The 16,759-nt window shown below is 36.0% G+C and overlaps 1 protein-coding gene across 10 annotated transcripts in view; it reads left to right on the top strand.

Moving 5' to 3' along the window:
- Window positions 1-604: 604 nt before the first annotated feature.
- Window positions 605-16,759, top strand: part of SLC15A2 (solute carrier family 15 member 2) — a 105,841-nt gene continuing 89,686 nt past the window's right edge. For 6 of the 10 annotated variants that reach the window (XR_015746566.1, XR_015746565.1, XM_087950228.1 and 3 more), the window contains exon 1: window positions 12,888-13,001. Coding sequence is in view for 7 of the 10 variants with exons in the window: in XM_087950228.1 (XP_087806354.1) it covers window positions 12,897-13,001 (105 nt within the window). In the remaining 3 variants the exon portion in view is untranslated. Of the gene's footprint in view, window positions 828-12,887; window positions 13,002-16,759 lie in introns of those variants that run through there. The other 4 variants (XR_015746564.1, XM_087950226.1, XM_087950225.1 and 1 more) reach the window with 1 other exon arrangement.

Here is a 16,759-nt window from a genome sequence, read left to right as displayed (position 1 = left end):
ATTATTTTGCAAATAAAATTTGTGACATTTGTCCAATGACATCATGATGCCGTTTCCCTACCTGTGCACGGTCATGAAATAACTTATATGACTACAAATAGTCTTATGTTTTCTCTTGTCTCTGCTTGTCTTTTAATCTGACAAGATTTCTCAAATGTGAATAGGTGATAATGTTTGCAAATAACAGTAGATAGTGTCTTATTTAGAAACAGGAATAGGAGATGGTACATTTGGACAGAAAGAAGTTTCTTTTTCTGTCACATGGACAGAAAATGTCTGCTGGAAAGCAGACATTACTAAATGTCTGTTTCCCAGTAGATAATTTATTCAAGTTGGAGCAATTTAGACAATTTAAACCAAGTAGTGAGCTAGGCCTAATTAAGCTACCCAGATATAAACCCAGCCCTATTTAAACACTACAACAACTGTAACTAATGCATTTTTAAAGTGCCTTTCTTAGAAACAGCATTTAAAAAAGCTTTTATCAATAGACTACTCTTAAATCTAAATGTTAACTCTCTAGGCTTTTTTCAGAAATTGCTAGAGAAGCTAAGATTAAGTAACTTCAGTTAATCATATAGTTAAATACTCTACATGAGGGAAGGGCAGTTGAGTGGAATGAGCACACATGCATCCAGAGGTTGCATGTTTTTTTTTAGGTCACTAGAAGTAAAATATTAACAAGTCTTGGAACAGAGACAGTCAAGATGTCTCAGAAAAAAATCTTATTTTGGCAGCCCCCACAGCTGGATTTGCAAGGTGCAAAGGAAATTATAGAAATGCCTGAGAAGGAAAGCAGAGCAAAGAAAGGAAAGGAGAAGAAAGAGGTCAGTAATTTGGATCAATTATCCTCACCACTGTCTGTTCTATTTATAATCTGATGTGTGCCTTTTTATAACGGACTGTATTTGAGGAACTGTGAATCCTTTCCTGGCACATGATCCAATTAAGGGCCTCTTAAAAAAATAAAATAAAAGCACACAGGTCTCCAGACCGTTGCAGTCTTCCAACTACAGCAACATACTGTACATTTACTGGTATATATATATATATATAATTTCTATTTAAATTGCAATTGTGGTAACTGGGCAGCATAGTGGCTTAGGATACAGCCTCCTTTGTGCGTGTCAAGCTGGTGTATGGATGAGAAAATGGCTGAGAGGAATTTTTCAGGCGATTGAAAAAAGAACTTTAAAGGAGGTAGAGAAACAGCTGAAAATGTGTTTGGGCAGATTCACAACATGAGTAAAGAAGGAAAGGATATTGGCATCAGCCACTGTGACTTTCTTTCCACCATCTGATAGTTTTGTGGCACTAATTGAGGGCACATTGAGCGTTGTACTTTTGACTGCACAACTTTTTTTGTGTTGAGGGTTACATTGGCTTTGGATTGTACTCTGACAGCCAGACCTCCAAAATTAGTTAATGCGTCTAGGACTTAAACTAAACTGGATTTCACTTTATTTATACCTTATGCTAATTAACCTTAAATAAAATTAACATACAATTATTCTCTTATAACATTGAATAATATGCTCCTTCTTATCCCATTAAACACAACAACAAGGTAAACTAAATTTGAAAGTCTCTGAGGACTGCATCTAATGTCTGTGGAGGGTTTTTGGCTGTCTATCTCTGCCTCACAGCCATCCAATACCCAGCCAGATTGTAGTATTTAAATCATTTCTACTTGACAATTCCTTTTTTAAAAAAAGTACTTGACTCTTTGCTTAAATAAATCCTAATGTTTGTGCTTCATATTGCCATGCTTGCTTTCTCTCATCATTTTTTTTAAAGGAACTGGAGCAACATGTATTATTTGGAGAGGGCACAAAAGTCCCTTCCTATTATTGTGAAATTCTTACCCATGCAATAGGTAGCTGGCATTATTTCTTATTTTATAAGAAATAATGCCAGCAATAATGCAATAGGTAGCTGGCATAATTATTTCTTATTTTTACCTCTGTGATATAAATTAATATGTACAAAGTTTATGACAATCTGTATCTTCTTTGAGTTAATGCATGAGTGCCTATAATTTTATACAAATGGCTGTCCCCTGTTAAATAAGATTGCTCATTTCCTATACAGTAAAAGGGCTGAGTATAACATGCATTCTTTATCTATGGAACTGACTTTTACCACTGAAAATTAAAGTTTGTGTGTATGACTGTGGTCTAGCCACACTCTTATATCCAAACTATGACTAGTCACACTCTTATATCCACCATGAAATATTGCATTATGTTATATGCAGAAACAATGGAAATATAAAACACATCGCTTTAGATCAACAGAAAAAAAAAGAACTTTGAGTCAGTCACCTCATTTGGATTTTAAATGTCATAAAGATTTTTGATGCAACCTGTTGGCTAGATGTGATTTAGCTTGAGTCCTGTATTCTGAAGTTATTTTAAAATTCTATTTAATTTTGTACTCCAATTAAATATTTTTATTCCCATTAATGGGCTTACTCCCCAAAGAGGAGTTAATTATGAAATTTGTTTCCATCCGTTCAAAATGACTTCAGTAATGTTTCCACACAAAAATGCTAATACTTTTTTTTAAAGGTGTAATTAAAAAGGGGAAAGTTAGATCAATATTGTACGTGCTTTGATTCTTCTGCTGCTGGTATTTTAAAGGTATATTATTTACCCAGCTTTCATTTCCTTTGGAATGAGATAACTGATGGCTTATTAACACTCCATAATGTGTGGTTTATTTATAGGAATGTAAATACAAAGTGTATATTAAGCACTTTTCTCTGTATCAGTCTTTCTACTGGAAACAAGGGCCTTCCAGTATGCTCCCTCCCTGTTTGTCTGAATCTAAAACTATTCTTCATACATAGGCATTTGGATTTAATAAGAATTCTTATTTTCCAGGGGTAGATGATGTATGATTGGGTCATGTCTGCTATTCAGCCATTAATGATTGCCACTCTACAACAGAAGAAATATGCCAGCCTTAAATTGGCAAAACCAATCTGACTATTTTAACAACAGGTGCACAATTGTGGCAGGATTCTGGCAAGTCATCCATAATGGTACAATACGAAATTTAAAGAAATTTGTCCTTGTCTAAATTTTTAGAGCTTTCCTTGCTATTTCATAGTGAGAAACAGGTAATCCAATAATGACATCAAGTAATCTAATTGATCAATCAGGATTTATTTACAGTGCAAAACCAAACACAGTAAAAGAGCAAGATAAAATACAATATTTATAAAAAGAACTTTAAAAAATTCAGCCAACAATAGCATGAGGGAGGACCCCAGCCATTATCTTTCTCCTGGCTGATCCCTTTCCAGAAACCTCAAAGAAAGTAACATCTTTTTAATGGTTAGCCATAATTATTAGAAAATGTCAAGAGATGGAAAGCTGTGGTGGGGTTTGGGGGAGGGAGGGGGTGGTATAATATAGCAGATAGGATGAAATATACATTTACCACAGATCTGCAACCAATAAATATGTACAAGAAATATAACTTGCTCACAAGCTGTAACTACAAAAGTCACCTCTTCCAGGACTTCCATTTTGAGTTTCTTCGCTGACAGACCGAAACCGCGATTGTGCGCGGTTTTGATCCATGCTTGCTGCCGGAGCGCCCCGAGCCGGCTGGCTTCAGGGCTAAGCCATCCCGTAGAGGTGGTGAAGAGAGGGGAGACTGCCAGCAGGGTTGAGGAGAGCCACATCTCTCCTCCTCAGCTGGCCATTACTCCCTTTCCTGAAGGCAGTTGCAGCGGTGGTCAGAAATGGAACACCTCAAAGAACTAGACTGGAAAAGAATGTGCAGGAGGAAGATAAGAAGTGAAAGTCTTGGTTGACCGGGTTACACTGCAAAAGCAACAGCGCAAGGTACCCTGGGATTTAAACTATAAAAAAATAACATTGTTCCCAAAGAAGATTTTGAAACAGTGAAGGAGAGAGAAAAGGGAAAGGATTTGGTCTGTTTTTTCTCTTCCCTTCTATATACTGACAGCTAAGAGACTTAAGCAAGAAATTGAAAAAAAATCCACTTTGACATCAAAAGGCATTTAAGCTGAAAATAAAATGTCAAATGGATAATAAAGATTTCTGGATACTTAAAAGCTTTTAAAAGCAGGAAAGGAAAAGAATAAAAGGGCGGGATCTGGAAAAATGGAGGAGACTGCCTGGAACTAAAACCTCAACAGGATCCCTAAAAAATACATTTTAACTGAAACTTGGCAACAAAATAGTAGAACCCCAGGAAGAGAAAGTTGAAAAAAGAAGCAAGAAGAAACAGCTTGGGATTATTTGGATTACTTCTTGATCTCTGGATTTTTGATTACTGCATTTAAATTACTAAAATCAATCAGGTGGTTGTTTAAAAGTGTTTAAAATGGCACCACTTTTAGAAGAACTGAAAATGGAACTTAAAAAGTACAAAGAAGATGCACAAGAAGGGAGAGGTTCTTTTGGCTTCGTATTTCAACTCTTACAAATGGCGATCTGGAACTATGAGAAACAACAAGAAACGCTTGCAGAACAAGAAGATTGGGACAAAGAAGAAGCCATCGTTAATGATCAAGTAATTTTATGTGGGGAAAAAAGGAAAGGAGGGAAAGAGAATGAAAAGTTTAAGATTTGAAAAAACAACAACAAAAAAAGAATAGTTTGAAAAATAAGTATAATATTAGAAAGCAACAGAAGAGGGGATTACAGAAGAGAGAATTAGAAGTAGAGAGACAAGGGGGTAAAAAGGGGAGGGAGAAGAAGAGAGGGAAGAAGGAAAGGAAAAGAAGTTATAAAGGACAGAAACAAGATATAGAGAAACAGGGCAAAGGTATGAGAATTGAAAGTATAAGCCTGTTTAGAGATAATGGGTGAAAACTTAATTATAAAAGAGATTCTGCAAAGGTACATAAGATAGCATTGTTATATTACAAATAGAAATAATCTTTGAAAATATGCTTAAAATGATGGATAAAATATTTATTGTAAGCTAGTGGAATGCTTGTTAATAAACAAATGAAATAAAGTGAATGAGAGAATTAAATTAGGAAAGAATGGGAACATTTTAATTATTATTAATGATTTATAAAATATAAGTGAAGAAAAATATGGAAAAAATAATAATTATGGAAAGTTTGTAAGTGTTCCCAAGCAAGTATGATATTTAATTGAAAAGAAATGTTAAAGATGTTAAGATGTTAATGAATATTAATGATAGAATTGAACTGGAATGGAATGAGTGTGTGTGTGTGTGTGTGTATATATATATATATATATATATATATATATATATATATATATATATATATATATATGAATATAGTGTGTATTTTAAGAATGTACCAAGCAGAATTCGATTGGAAGTTATGTATTATATTGAATGTTATAATCTTAAAGGTATACATTGAAGCTTAAATAAGAGTTGAATGGATAAAATTAAAAGATATAAAGGCGTCATACTCCAATTAGTAACTACAGGAGAAAATTTGTTTAATGAGAAAAAATAATATGAAATTGAAACAGGACAGACAAAAGTATAAATATACTGATTTGAATTGAGATGAGATAATCAAAATAAAGTTGAGAAAATTAAAAGAGGGGAAAAACTATGTAGAAAATGTAAAACAGTAATAAGATATGGAATAGAACACAAGAATGAGCATGAAATTGAATTTGTGTCTGTATGAAGAAGTGTAACCCGGGACCATGCTATTTAAAAGAAAAATATGTTTTATTTGTATTATGTTTTTTTTTTTTTGTGAAAACCCAAATAAAATTTTCAAAAAAAAAAAAAAAGTCACCTCTTCCACACTACTTATTAAAAGTACAGGAGTCCAGCTTAGTTTTGTCTTCTAATATCAACATCTTGCATAAGTGTAATTCTAGGCACCAGAAGATTTCACTGAAACTTTTCAATTTTAAAGCCAATATAATTGCCCTTTTTAACCTTTCAATATCAAAAAAATGATCTAGTTCTGTACTGAAGTCTAATATATGCTAATAATCTACTACATGGAAACAATTTGCAAGTTCATTTTTAAAATCGTGCCTTCCTTTGTGCAAGCTAAATTACCACAGAACACACATTATAGTTAAAGTAGATTAGAATATAAAGTATAGAAAGTGACCTCACATTTTAAAAACAAAAACATAATGTGCCACACTATGACATATAGTATTTACAATAAAGCATACTAAGATAATTATAGATAGGTGGAATGTTTATTGCTTACATTAAAAAGATCGACATGCAAATACTATAAATCTGAAAATAACATACCACCTGTATAGTATGAAATCCCAAAGGGGGCAGAAATCTCTACCAAAGATTGAATGCCTTCATTGTGCTAAGCAATAGACAACCTGTAAGTCAAGCGATGGCACAAATCTATGCTGCTGCTGGAAACTCCCAATTTTTAATCTAACAGGAGGTAGGAAATATAGAATTCAAACTCTAGACCTGAAAAATTCTTTAGAAGGGGTGTGAGAAACATCCCACATATATATTTATTAAATAGCACAGAAGAGCATTTCTATCTCAACAGTATAATAATACCCTGTTTCTCCAACAATACGGCCTCCCCCAATAGGAAGTCCCAGCATGTTTTATAGGCATGAAATGAAATTAAGCCCCTCCCCCCAAATTAAGGTCTATATTAAAACATGCGAAATGGGGGGGAATGGTGGGGGGGGGCTTGCCATTAGGAAGTACTTTTGTTGCACACCCGGATATGGTGCTGCCTGCGTTGACCCCGATACGAAGTGCCCCACCAACGCCGAGGTCAACATCCAAGCCATCGCCGCCCGCCCGAAGAGGCAGGAGGGGGGGAATTAAGTCACCCCCGAAAAGACGGCCTAGCCATTTTTTCGGGGCTCAAAAACAAAAACAAAAACCCAGCCTTATTATATGAGAAACACGGTAGCATAAAAGTTAGGTAGTTTAAAAGCCAAGAGCCATTTTGGTGTAGTGGTTAAGGCAGCAGGCTAGAAGCCAGGAGAGTGGGAGTTCTAGTCTGGCCATAGGTACAAAGCTAACTGGATGACCTTGGGCTGGTCACTTTCTCTGAGTTATAGAAAACAAACCACTTCTGAAGTGGAACTACTAGAAGAAGAACTAGTCCAGGCAATTACCAGGAAACTAGACTGATTCAAAGATAAACACCCCCCCGCCCCCCAGTGTAAAATTTAATGACATTCCAACATTGTGGTGCTGGAAAAATAGATGGCACAAACAAAGTTGCACAGGTAGTTTTCAATTTATGATCACAATTGAGCCCAACAGTTGCTAAATGAGACAGTTGTTAAATGAGCTTTGCCCCATTTTATGACCTTTCTTGCCACAGTGGTTTAGTGACTCACTGCAGTTGTTGAGTCAGTAACATGTTGTATCTGGCTTCCCCATTGATTTTGCTGGTCAGAAGGATCGCAAAAGGTGATCAAATGGCTGCAGGACACTGCAACTGCCATAAATATGAACCAGTTTTCAAGCATCTGAATTTTGATCAAGTGACCATGAGGATGCTGCAACGGTCGTTAAGTGTGAAAAGTATTATGTCACTCTTTTCAGTGCCATTGTAACTTTGAACACTGAATGAAAGGTTATAAGTCAAGGACTACCTGTAATTACCAGACATCCAAGGGACTAGAAATTAAACTTCTATTCCACTGTAAGAATGTGACCTAACATGATGCATGATTGTTCTTTTGATTTTTTTTTTCCAGAATCCAGCATGGTAAAAAATCCCAATAGAAGCCATTGAACTGAAGGGATTCCCCCCCACACACCCCCAGGACTCTTTTTCTATGTAGATTAAATTTATCTTCTACAATTAGAGAGGCTAAGGTGGTTGAAAAAAAAATTCAGCAAAGGCTGAAGAAAAGGAACCAAACACATGTTTCTAGTGGAAATGGTCCTGACAATATCACATTCAGCACATTCATGGCATCTATAATCTATAATATAATCTACAATGCAAGAATTTGGAATGTACCACCTGCATATATTTGGACTCTACCTGTTCCACCAGGATATTTGGACTCCACCAGCACTTTTGCCTTATGAATCTCTAATATGGCAGTGATATACTTGTTCCCTCTACTGCAGTGGTGGTTCCCTCTACTGCGGTTTGGCCTGCTCAGTTGAACCGGTAGCGGTGATGAGCAATGGAGACCAAACTGGTTATCTCCGACACTCTACTGTTGGGCCCACCCGCCTGCCTGGGCTCCCATACTAACCTTTATGTCCTGCTTTTGAAGCGCAGTTGCTTTGCGCAGCAAGCAGATTGTTGCATGGCAGCTGCTGAAGTGACAGGGAGAATGCAGGCTTGTAGGAGGTGACTCAGAAAGCCTCTGCGCCTGTGCAAAGTGTGTATTTGGCATGCACGTGCATGCAAAGTGTGTACGTGCACGCAAAGCACGCCCACCAAGTCATGCCCACCTAACCGGTGGTAAAAATATTTGAACTGCACCATTGCTCCACTGTGGAAAAATGTTGTGATAGCACCCATTCTTTTCTAGACACAATAACACGCGGGCTATTCAGTGCTCCTTTTTCAATCAATGTTTGGAAGATTCCCAAACCTTCTAAGAACTTTAGTTATTCAATCAGATTAAACATTTATAGGATCTCCTTTATATTTTTTGATTTCCCACTCCCCACAAAAAACTTATTTAAAAAAAATAGTTTGCACTTAGATGTTCAACTTCTCAATAGATACTAAGCTCATGCTGTGATCTTTTTGTATTCACTGATCCTATGAAGAAGATAGCTGTCATCATCTGAGTCCAGTAAAACATGAATCAGTGTCTGCTGACTAGCACAAGGCAATAGTGAGTTGGATCAATAAGCTATTTCTTTAAAGAGTTGAAGTTATAAATGAAAAATAACGTTACTAGAGTATAACTGAAAAACCGAGTTGGGAACTTGGGAGGGACATTGGAGGTCTTCTAGTCTAACTGTCTGCTCAAACAGAAAACTCTATCATGTCAGACAAATGGTTATCCAATATCTTTTTTAAAACTTCCAGTGTTGCAACATTCACAACTGCTGGAGGCAAGTTGTTCTACTGATTAATTGTTCTGATTGTCAGGAAATTTCTCCTTAGTTTTAGTTTTGCTTCTCTCCTTGATTAGTTTCCATCCATTGCTTCTTGTCCTGCCTTCAGGTGCTTTGGAGAATAGCTTGACTCCCTCTTCTTTGGGACAGATACTCCTTCATTACCCCTTTCTATATGGGGTGAATCTGAAAGATGCCCTGACTATGGGAGTGACTCTTAAGTAAATGGTTTCTTGGAACAATGAAGCACCAATAATATGGGATGGGTCAATGGAAGCTAATTCAAGTTTCTTCCGAAATATGAGGATCACATTGAAAGTTATTTTGAAATTAACAAACACTGCAAAGAGAATCCTAACACTATCCTTATTAAAAGAAAGACCTCTTTTAATAAAATGATGCCTAGCTGACAACCCCAGGTTGTTTAATCTGTCCCTCTCCCCAACTGTTTTTTCACTTGCTGAAATTCATTATCTACTTGATGTAGAAATGTGCAATAGGAATCTACAATTATGCTGTAATTAGTTTGGGGTCTGTATTATGCTGGTTCATTTTGTCTCTCCTTTGTGTAAAATTGAATCATTAGTGTCTTTTATTGACTGATATAGGTCAGAAACAATGCTAGGGCAAATTCATGCCAATTCATATGGCCTACTTACAGTTTGTGGGGTGGATGGAAGACAATATCTCAAAATCTATTTAAGCAATGGTACCTAGATGCCAATCAAGAAGCTCACGTGAACCAATCTCAGGATGAGATATGCAGTCCAAATCCACTACATAAATAGACCAGAAGTGTATCTTCCACTTATATTAAAGTATATTAAAGCTTGGCATTGGTCAAACGTCTGGGCAAAAATCTGTCATTATTGGGGAATGGAGCTGGAAAAGATCTAAATTTCTGAAATGTCATTTTCTAGCCCTCTAAGGATGTAATTTTAATAACTACACAAATATAACTAATAATCGTAGGATATGAGTACCACCAAAACAAATCTTGAACTCATTCTGCATGCTACCTGAGCACGTAGTAGACAAGCTTGACATTTCACAACTGCCTGAGTGGGATAAATAGAAAGGTTATATGATGTACATATTGCTACAATTGTCTATCATTACTTTGCCCACTCACTTGATGCCTGCTTAATCAGCGGTGTGTGCAGAAGATTGCTGCTTTCATCAGAATGACAAACACAACACCAGGCCAAGCTATGCCACTTTTGTAGCCATGATTTTAGTTTCATTTCCTTGAATATAGAATAGAAACTTTTATGGGGTGATTTCTTTTGCTAAAAAGACTGTCCATTGCACAAGATAGGGCAGTGATGTTTGTTCTTTCTTCTTGGGATTTCTGAGTTGGTTCAAACGAAGAGAATTTTGACCATGCCCAATCTGTTTTCAAAGATCAGGGATCAAAAAGTGTGGTATATGGAAGTTTCCAGGATATCAGCATTAGTATACTCATCCGTTATTTGAAGCCCCCTGTCTCTCTCAATAGTTCTGTCCCATACAAATTACTAGAACCATAGCAAGGGTTTCTAGACCCAAATGTTAAGAATGAAACAACTGCATTTAATTTGTTGAAGAAAAATACTTGGGAGAAGAAATACTTGAGAGAAGTATACTACCTGGAATAGTATTTTTTAAATCAAAGGTTCTGAGTTTGAGTCCCATATTAATTGTAAATTCTTCAGCTGAATGTGTAGTCTTAGCATTTTTCAATTCATCTATCCAGTGCTTAGGTTGACTCAGCCTTCCATCTTTCCGAGGTTGGTAAAATGAGGACCCAGATTGCTGGGGGGCAATATGCTGACTGTGTAAACCATTTAGAGAGGGCTGTAAAGCACTGTAAAGTGGTATATGTCTAAATATTATTGCTATTAGACTGTGGTTATTGAATCCCAGGATTCTAATAAAACAAGATTAGATTTGAAAAGAAAATCTACACCATATTGATTTTGTAATGCCGGAATTGCAAAAATATATATTTATTGAGAATGTTGAGTTGAGGAAGACTGTTTTAGATAATTCAAAACATACTTCATTCATTTTTTTCACTGACAATTGTCATAACCCCATAAAGTAGATTTACAAGATATGAACTGAAATCATCTAAAGACATATGTTAAATTTAAGGCTAAAATAATCAGCAATTCTTTGCATGCTCAGACTCTATCGTATACAATTTCTGCATTGCAATACACAACCTGTGGCACCTCTGGCAGTGATGGTGTCAGGGATATAATATTTAACTAGAAATGCCTACAACTAATTGTTCTGGTAGAGTCAATAAGACACAAGACTTAACAATAGCTTTAGTGGTATGATGTTCTTTTCCAAGAGGCTAATCAAGTAGGTATTGTTATTTAGTTATTTATTTATATTTATTATTATTATTTATGTACCCCATCTCATTGATACAGTGACTCTGGGCAGTTTACAATATAATAAAAAGTTAAAAAGTACCACATGAAAATGAAAATTTGAAGAATGAAATAGAAAAGCTAATACCCACGATGATATGCGGCCTTAAGGATCTTCTGTATCTGGTCAGACCCCCTTAATGCAGCAGTTTTCCATCAGGGCCACACTGTTCCCAGGCTCTTCTGGAAGGCTAGGATTATGAGGGCAGATCTCACCACCAATGGGAGAATATTTCTGAGGGTGGGGGCATGGGCCACAGTAGAAAAGGCTTTGCTCCTAGACTCCACCAGCAGAAATTGTTTGGCAGATGGGATCCAAAGTAAGGCTTTTCTGCTGGAACATGTGGGGCAGCCTAGTCCCATCGGATTGAGACAGCTTGTCAAATATCTTCCCCAATAAGCTATTAATAACAGTTTATTGATCCATAGAAATTTATCCCCACATTCTCTGACCTGAATTTGTTTTATTAAAAATATGAGGAACTGAAGGATTCGGGGCTTCTGTCTCCCCATGCTTCCTTCCTTTTTGTTCTTTTCTGTTTTCCCCCCCAATGGTCATGACAATAATGATGAGGAAAGGTGAATCAATCAACCAATTATTTCTTTCGGGGGCAAGCAAAAATGAAGGATGAGGTGATTCATCAAAGCTGCATTAAAGGCATAGACAAGGATATCATTATGTTGAAAGGAATCAGCAATGGAGGACTGACCAGCTTCTGGAATTTTCTCTGAAATACTGTAGCCAGGGTTTTTGTTTTTTTTTAACTCAGATTATAGCCTATTGAGAAATAATTACCTTTAGGTTGAATATATTTGCTTCCCATGCAGCACAGCGTACCATCAGAAGCATTCCACAAGAGAGCGACAAAAATTTATCTCTGCCGAGGGCTCTGTGAGGAAAGTCATTTCCTATACTAGTTGTGGCATAGGTACTTGTAATGATAAGAATCTATTAATTAAAAGAGATTTAGAGAAGAATATAAGAAGCTCTTCATTTTTTATATTGTAAATATTGTATAGAGTTGGCGAGCACAAAGCACAAAGACGGTCCAAAGATACATGTTCCACATCTAATTATAACTTGTGTGGTGCAAATTTCAGTATGCTGGAGTATGCAGTTTGATTGACATGACATGAGCATACAAGATCGCTTGAAGTATGTTATAGCAATAGAAATTGCACAACTGTGTCCAGAGGTATTGGGGGAGAGCCCTGGGATTTTGCTGATTTGAGGACCGCTTGCTCCATTCAAATTAATTTTGCTCTCGTCATTCAAAGTCAGATCATCTGCCTGGCTCAGCATGACAGAAAGGTGCACAATCAGGGTTAACATAAAACTGAACTAAGCTCCAAACCACATAGTTGGAAGTCTTCCCAGCCAATTCACCATGACAGCAAGGAGTTATATGAGACAGATTTTTTAAAAAAGAAAACAGTAACAGGATGGACCTCTCAGAGAAAGGAGACCCCAAGAAAGCTTCATTCCTTTCTGTTTCTGCAGGATCTGTTTCTCCAAAAAGTGTTAGCCCTCCTGAGAAAATATCTCCGGTATGTATCTGGAGGATTTTGTTTTCCTTATTTATTTTAACTTCATGAAAGCTTCTGATATTTTTGTCACTGCTGTGTCCTAGCTTCAGTCTTACCCAGAATTGATATTAGCTTTAAAAATTTGGAATGAAATGTTTCCTTGATTAATCTATTAAAAAGAAAGCTTTTTTTAAAAAAAAGTAAAGGTGGGAAAATAGAACTGGTGGCTTCTTTGGAATAATCACTCTCCTGCCAAAAAAATTGTACTCTGGGAATTTGCATTCTAGACATTTTCAGATGGAAAATACATTCCAAGAATTTTCATTTTTTGAAGTATGAAAGAGATCTATTGTAGTGGGAAAGTTGCTGAGATCCTAAGTCATCATGTAGTGTATTTCAACAGTGAAAATTTCAGCCCCAAACAGCTGCACAGAGTGGCATTTTAAGTTAGTGCTACATTCATATTTTTGCTGCTGTCGTTAATGGTGTTTCTTTTTTGAGGTTGAATTTTCAGACCTTTCTAGATCCTGATTATGAAGAATGAATGGCTTTATTCTTAAGGGTATATTTGTATTAGTCTTGATCCAGCACCAGTAATTAGACATTGTGCCTTCAGATAGTGAAAGAGCAATTTCTGGATGCTTCTTCTAACGTGGCTGTACCCCAATACATTTGGAGGATATGAAGCTGGAGAAGACTAATTTATAAATAGCTGCAAGCAGGAGAAAGAGAATGGAGTTGCAGTTATGGAATGATGATTCCTCAGTAAAATAAATAGCTATGTAAATGAGATTTCCTTCTCAAACAATAGAGAAGGAAATAGTTGTAACCTTTAAAGAAACAGATTAAAAAATGTTAAATAGATTTGTAAAAAAAACAAAAAGGCTGAGAAGAGATAGGACATTATTTCAGATAGAGCAGAAGGAATAACCTGGCTGATTTCAGTCTTAATTAAAATGGGATGCAGTTCTCAGTGAACATTTATAGCTTGAAGTAGTATAGCATTCTGCTTCTCAATTAAAACATTAATAATATTTAAAAACTGTAATATTTTAAAGGGGGAAAAACTGGTAGGCAAAGAAGCATTCTCATATCAAGGACTTTTTAATTGGTCTAGAAAAATGCAAATAACTCCTAAATGAGTGCTTCCCAGAAGAAATTGAGTGCTGCCCAGTCTTGTAGTGTAATAAATGAGTAGCTTTACCTATTCATTGCACATACAAATGAATATTTTAAAAAGCCCTTTAATTTAAAATTTGATCAGATCAAGCTTTTTCATTTCACATAGTTCACTAGTTGCACATTTATGGATTAATGGAGGAAAGCATTAAATCAGCCATTGGTATGACTATACAGATCAATGCTGGAATTATCTCAAAGAATAGATAATCAAGTGTTTGTACTGCTTTTCTTGACCAATATCCATGATCTGTTGAAAGAGGTCATAAACTAAGAATAATTGCATTACAGAAACAATATTTAACTGCTATTTCCCCTCACATTCAAGTTTTCTCCTCTAATTCTCTTTATGAATGAGACTGCAACTTTATACGCATCCATACATGCCTGTAAGAATACTTGTGAATAAAGTCCAGTATATGTAATGGTTGAATGGCATGTGAGATTTCTTATCAATTTTGGGCAGTTATGAAATGCTCTGAAACAAAAAAAATTGTACTGCAATTTTTACTTCAATGTTGTATTTGAAACCTATGCCAAGTGTGATTATTCCATAAAACAGGTATGCCAGAGGAACTCTGCAATCTTCCAGGGTTGCAAGCAAAATCAGAGAATAATTCAGTACCAGAATCATAAGAGTGCCCTTTGCAAATTAATAAACCAAGAATAATTTTGAACCAAGCATACAACAAAGTTCTGGATTGTTAGGATTTTCCCCCCAGTTATTACAAGTGTGTCTTCTCAGTCATGTATTTAACCTGTAACCATAATTGGAGCTAAGAGAAAGCAGTGGCCAAAAAGGGACTTCAAAATAGAAAAAGTGGCCAAGGGATATATAAAAGCACCCTTCCTACAGCTTCTGTACCAACCCATTATTTTTCTTTACATGAAGAACTTGTAATTGGACTTTAAAACATAATTGCTTTATGGAGCTGTATTCTCATCTGAGGTATGAATGCTCTGCTTGATTAAGAAAAATCCATTCTACTTGTCAGTCCAGTTTTTATTTTCAGTTCTATTTTTCATGCTCTCTAAATCCCACTGTCACCCTGAACCACATGCTTCATGCATTATAGTTAATACGTTCTATAAGCGAATGCTACAATGGATGGACATGCCCAAAAAGGAGTATGCAAGTAAAATAGAAATTGAATAAAAGATACAAAAATTGGAAATAAATGCTAAACAAATCAAGCTTTTCCATGGTGTGGGAGGAGCATCTGCATATTTGGGTTGAGGAACTAAAGGTGTTATTCTTCATATGATGTTAGCAATAATTCAGAACTTGGCTGCTTAAGGATGCTCTTAACTATCAAATGGAATAATACTTTGTCTACATCTGACCTGCCAGAACAGTGTGGCAACATTGGGACCATTAATAACTGAAAGGCAGACCATGTAGAAAAGATAGCACAATAACATATTTTTGACTATTTCAGTGTTACCCAGTTGCCAGACCTGGGATGTTGTTATATCTCCCTTCCAATTTTATTGAAGGCAAGGCATTGAAACCCACAGAGAAACTTCTCCAGTGACTGTAAAAGGTGTATTGTCTTCTTATATGTCAATGTACTATATGTAAGCAAAGCTATAAGGATTTTCAGGTTGAAATAATAATATTATTCAGTCAATTTTTTAAAAAGATGAAATAAGCCCAAATAGCATACCAAATGGGTTCAGCAGCTTGTTGTGATATGAAACAATCTTGACACTAGATTCATTCAGTTTTGATAGCACAGTAGTATGCAAACTATAACACAAATAGTCTTTGTAGATGCTCTAATGAATGTGTGTAGAAGAGAATGACTTTTTAGCAGCAAATTCCAGCCTTTGAATCTTCATCATTTAACTTGTATGCAACTGATATGGAAAATAGGAGTGAGTAGGAAACATCTTTCCATTTCCATTTCACTGCAGACTTACGCAATTCACATCTCCCAAATTAACCTATGAAGCAAAACTCAATTATATTTTGATAGGATATGCAAAACAGTTCTCCAGCCATAAAACTTGAAAAAACGTGCATACTTTACTGAATAGAATATATGATAGTACACTATCTGGTTTGAAATTATTTCCTCAAATATTTATATTGGAAAAATTTGTATACAAATGGCATATATGAAAAATGAATAATACACGTACCCATTTGTGTGTGTGTGTGTATGTGTGTGTGTGTACATTGGTATGTTTTTAAACCAGTGAGGAAACGGGGTAAAAAGAGCCTTAGAAATGAAACAAACAAACTAATTTGAAATGGACAGGTTCATCAACCCCAAATGGAGAGCTTGTAGCTATCTGTAGGCGTCCTTTCGTATATGGTTCAGATTTTCTAATCCTCCCCTCACTTGCCAACCAGGTTTCCTGAATGCACAGAAGAAGTCAGATTGGCATGTGCATTGTATATTTTGGCATTCTCTGTGTACCATCAAATTCACGTAGGTTGAAACAGAGCTTTGATGTTATGAATCACCTTCCTCAACTGCCCCATTTCCCTGTTCCTTCAGGGAAGTGTCCTTGAGTTACTGTAACAGGCCTACCGTGTTTCTTCAGGAGCTTTTTTGTTGACATTAAAACCTGAACTTTGAGAAATCACAATC

Source organism: Notechis scutatus, chromosome 1, assembly GCF_049901735.1.
Source record: "Notechis scutatus isolate UNSWTSFEM ecotype Mainland chromosome 1, rNotScu1.2, whole genome shotgun sequence".
NCBI classification, from domain to species: Eukaryota; Metazoa; Chordata; class Lepidosauria; order Squamata; family Elapidae; genus Notechis; species Notechis scutatus.
The sequence above is the reverse complement of the archived record's forward strand: the minus strand, read 5'-3'. Positions and strand labels throughout refer to the sequence as shown.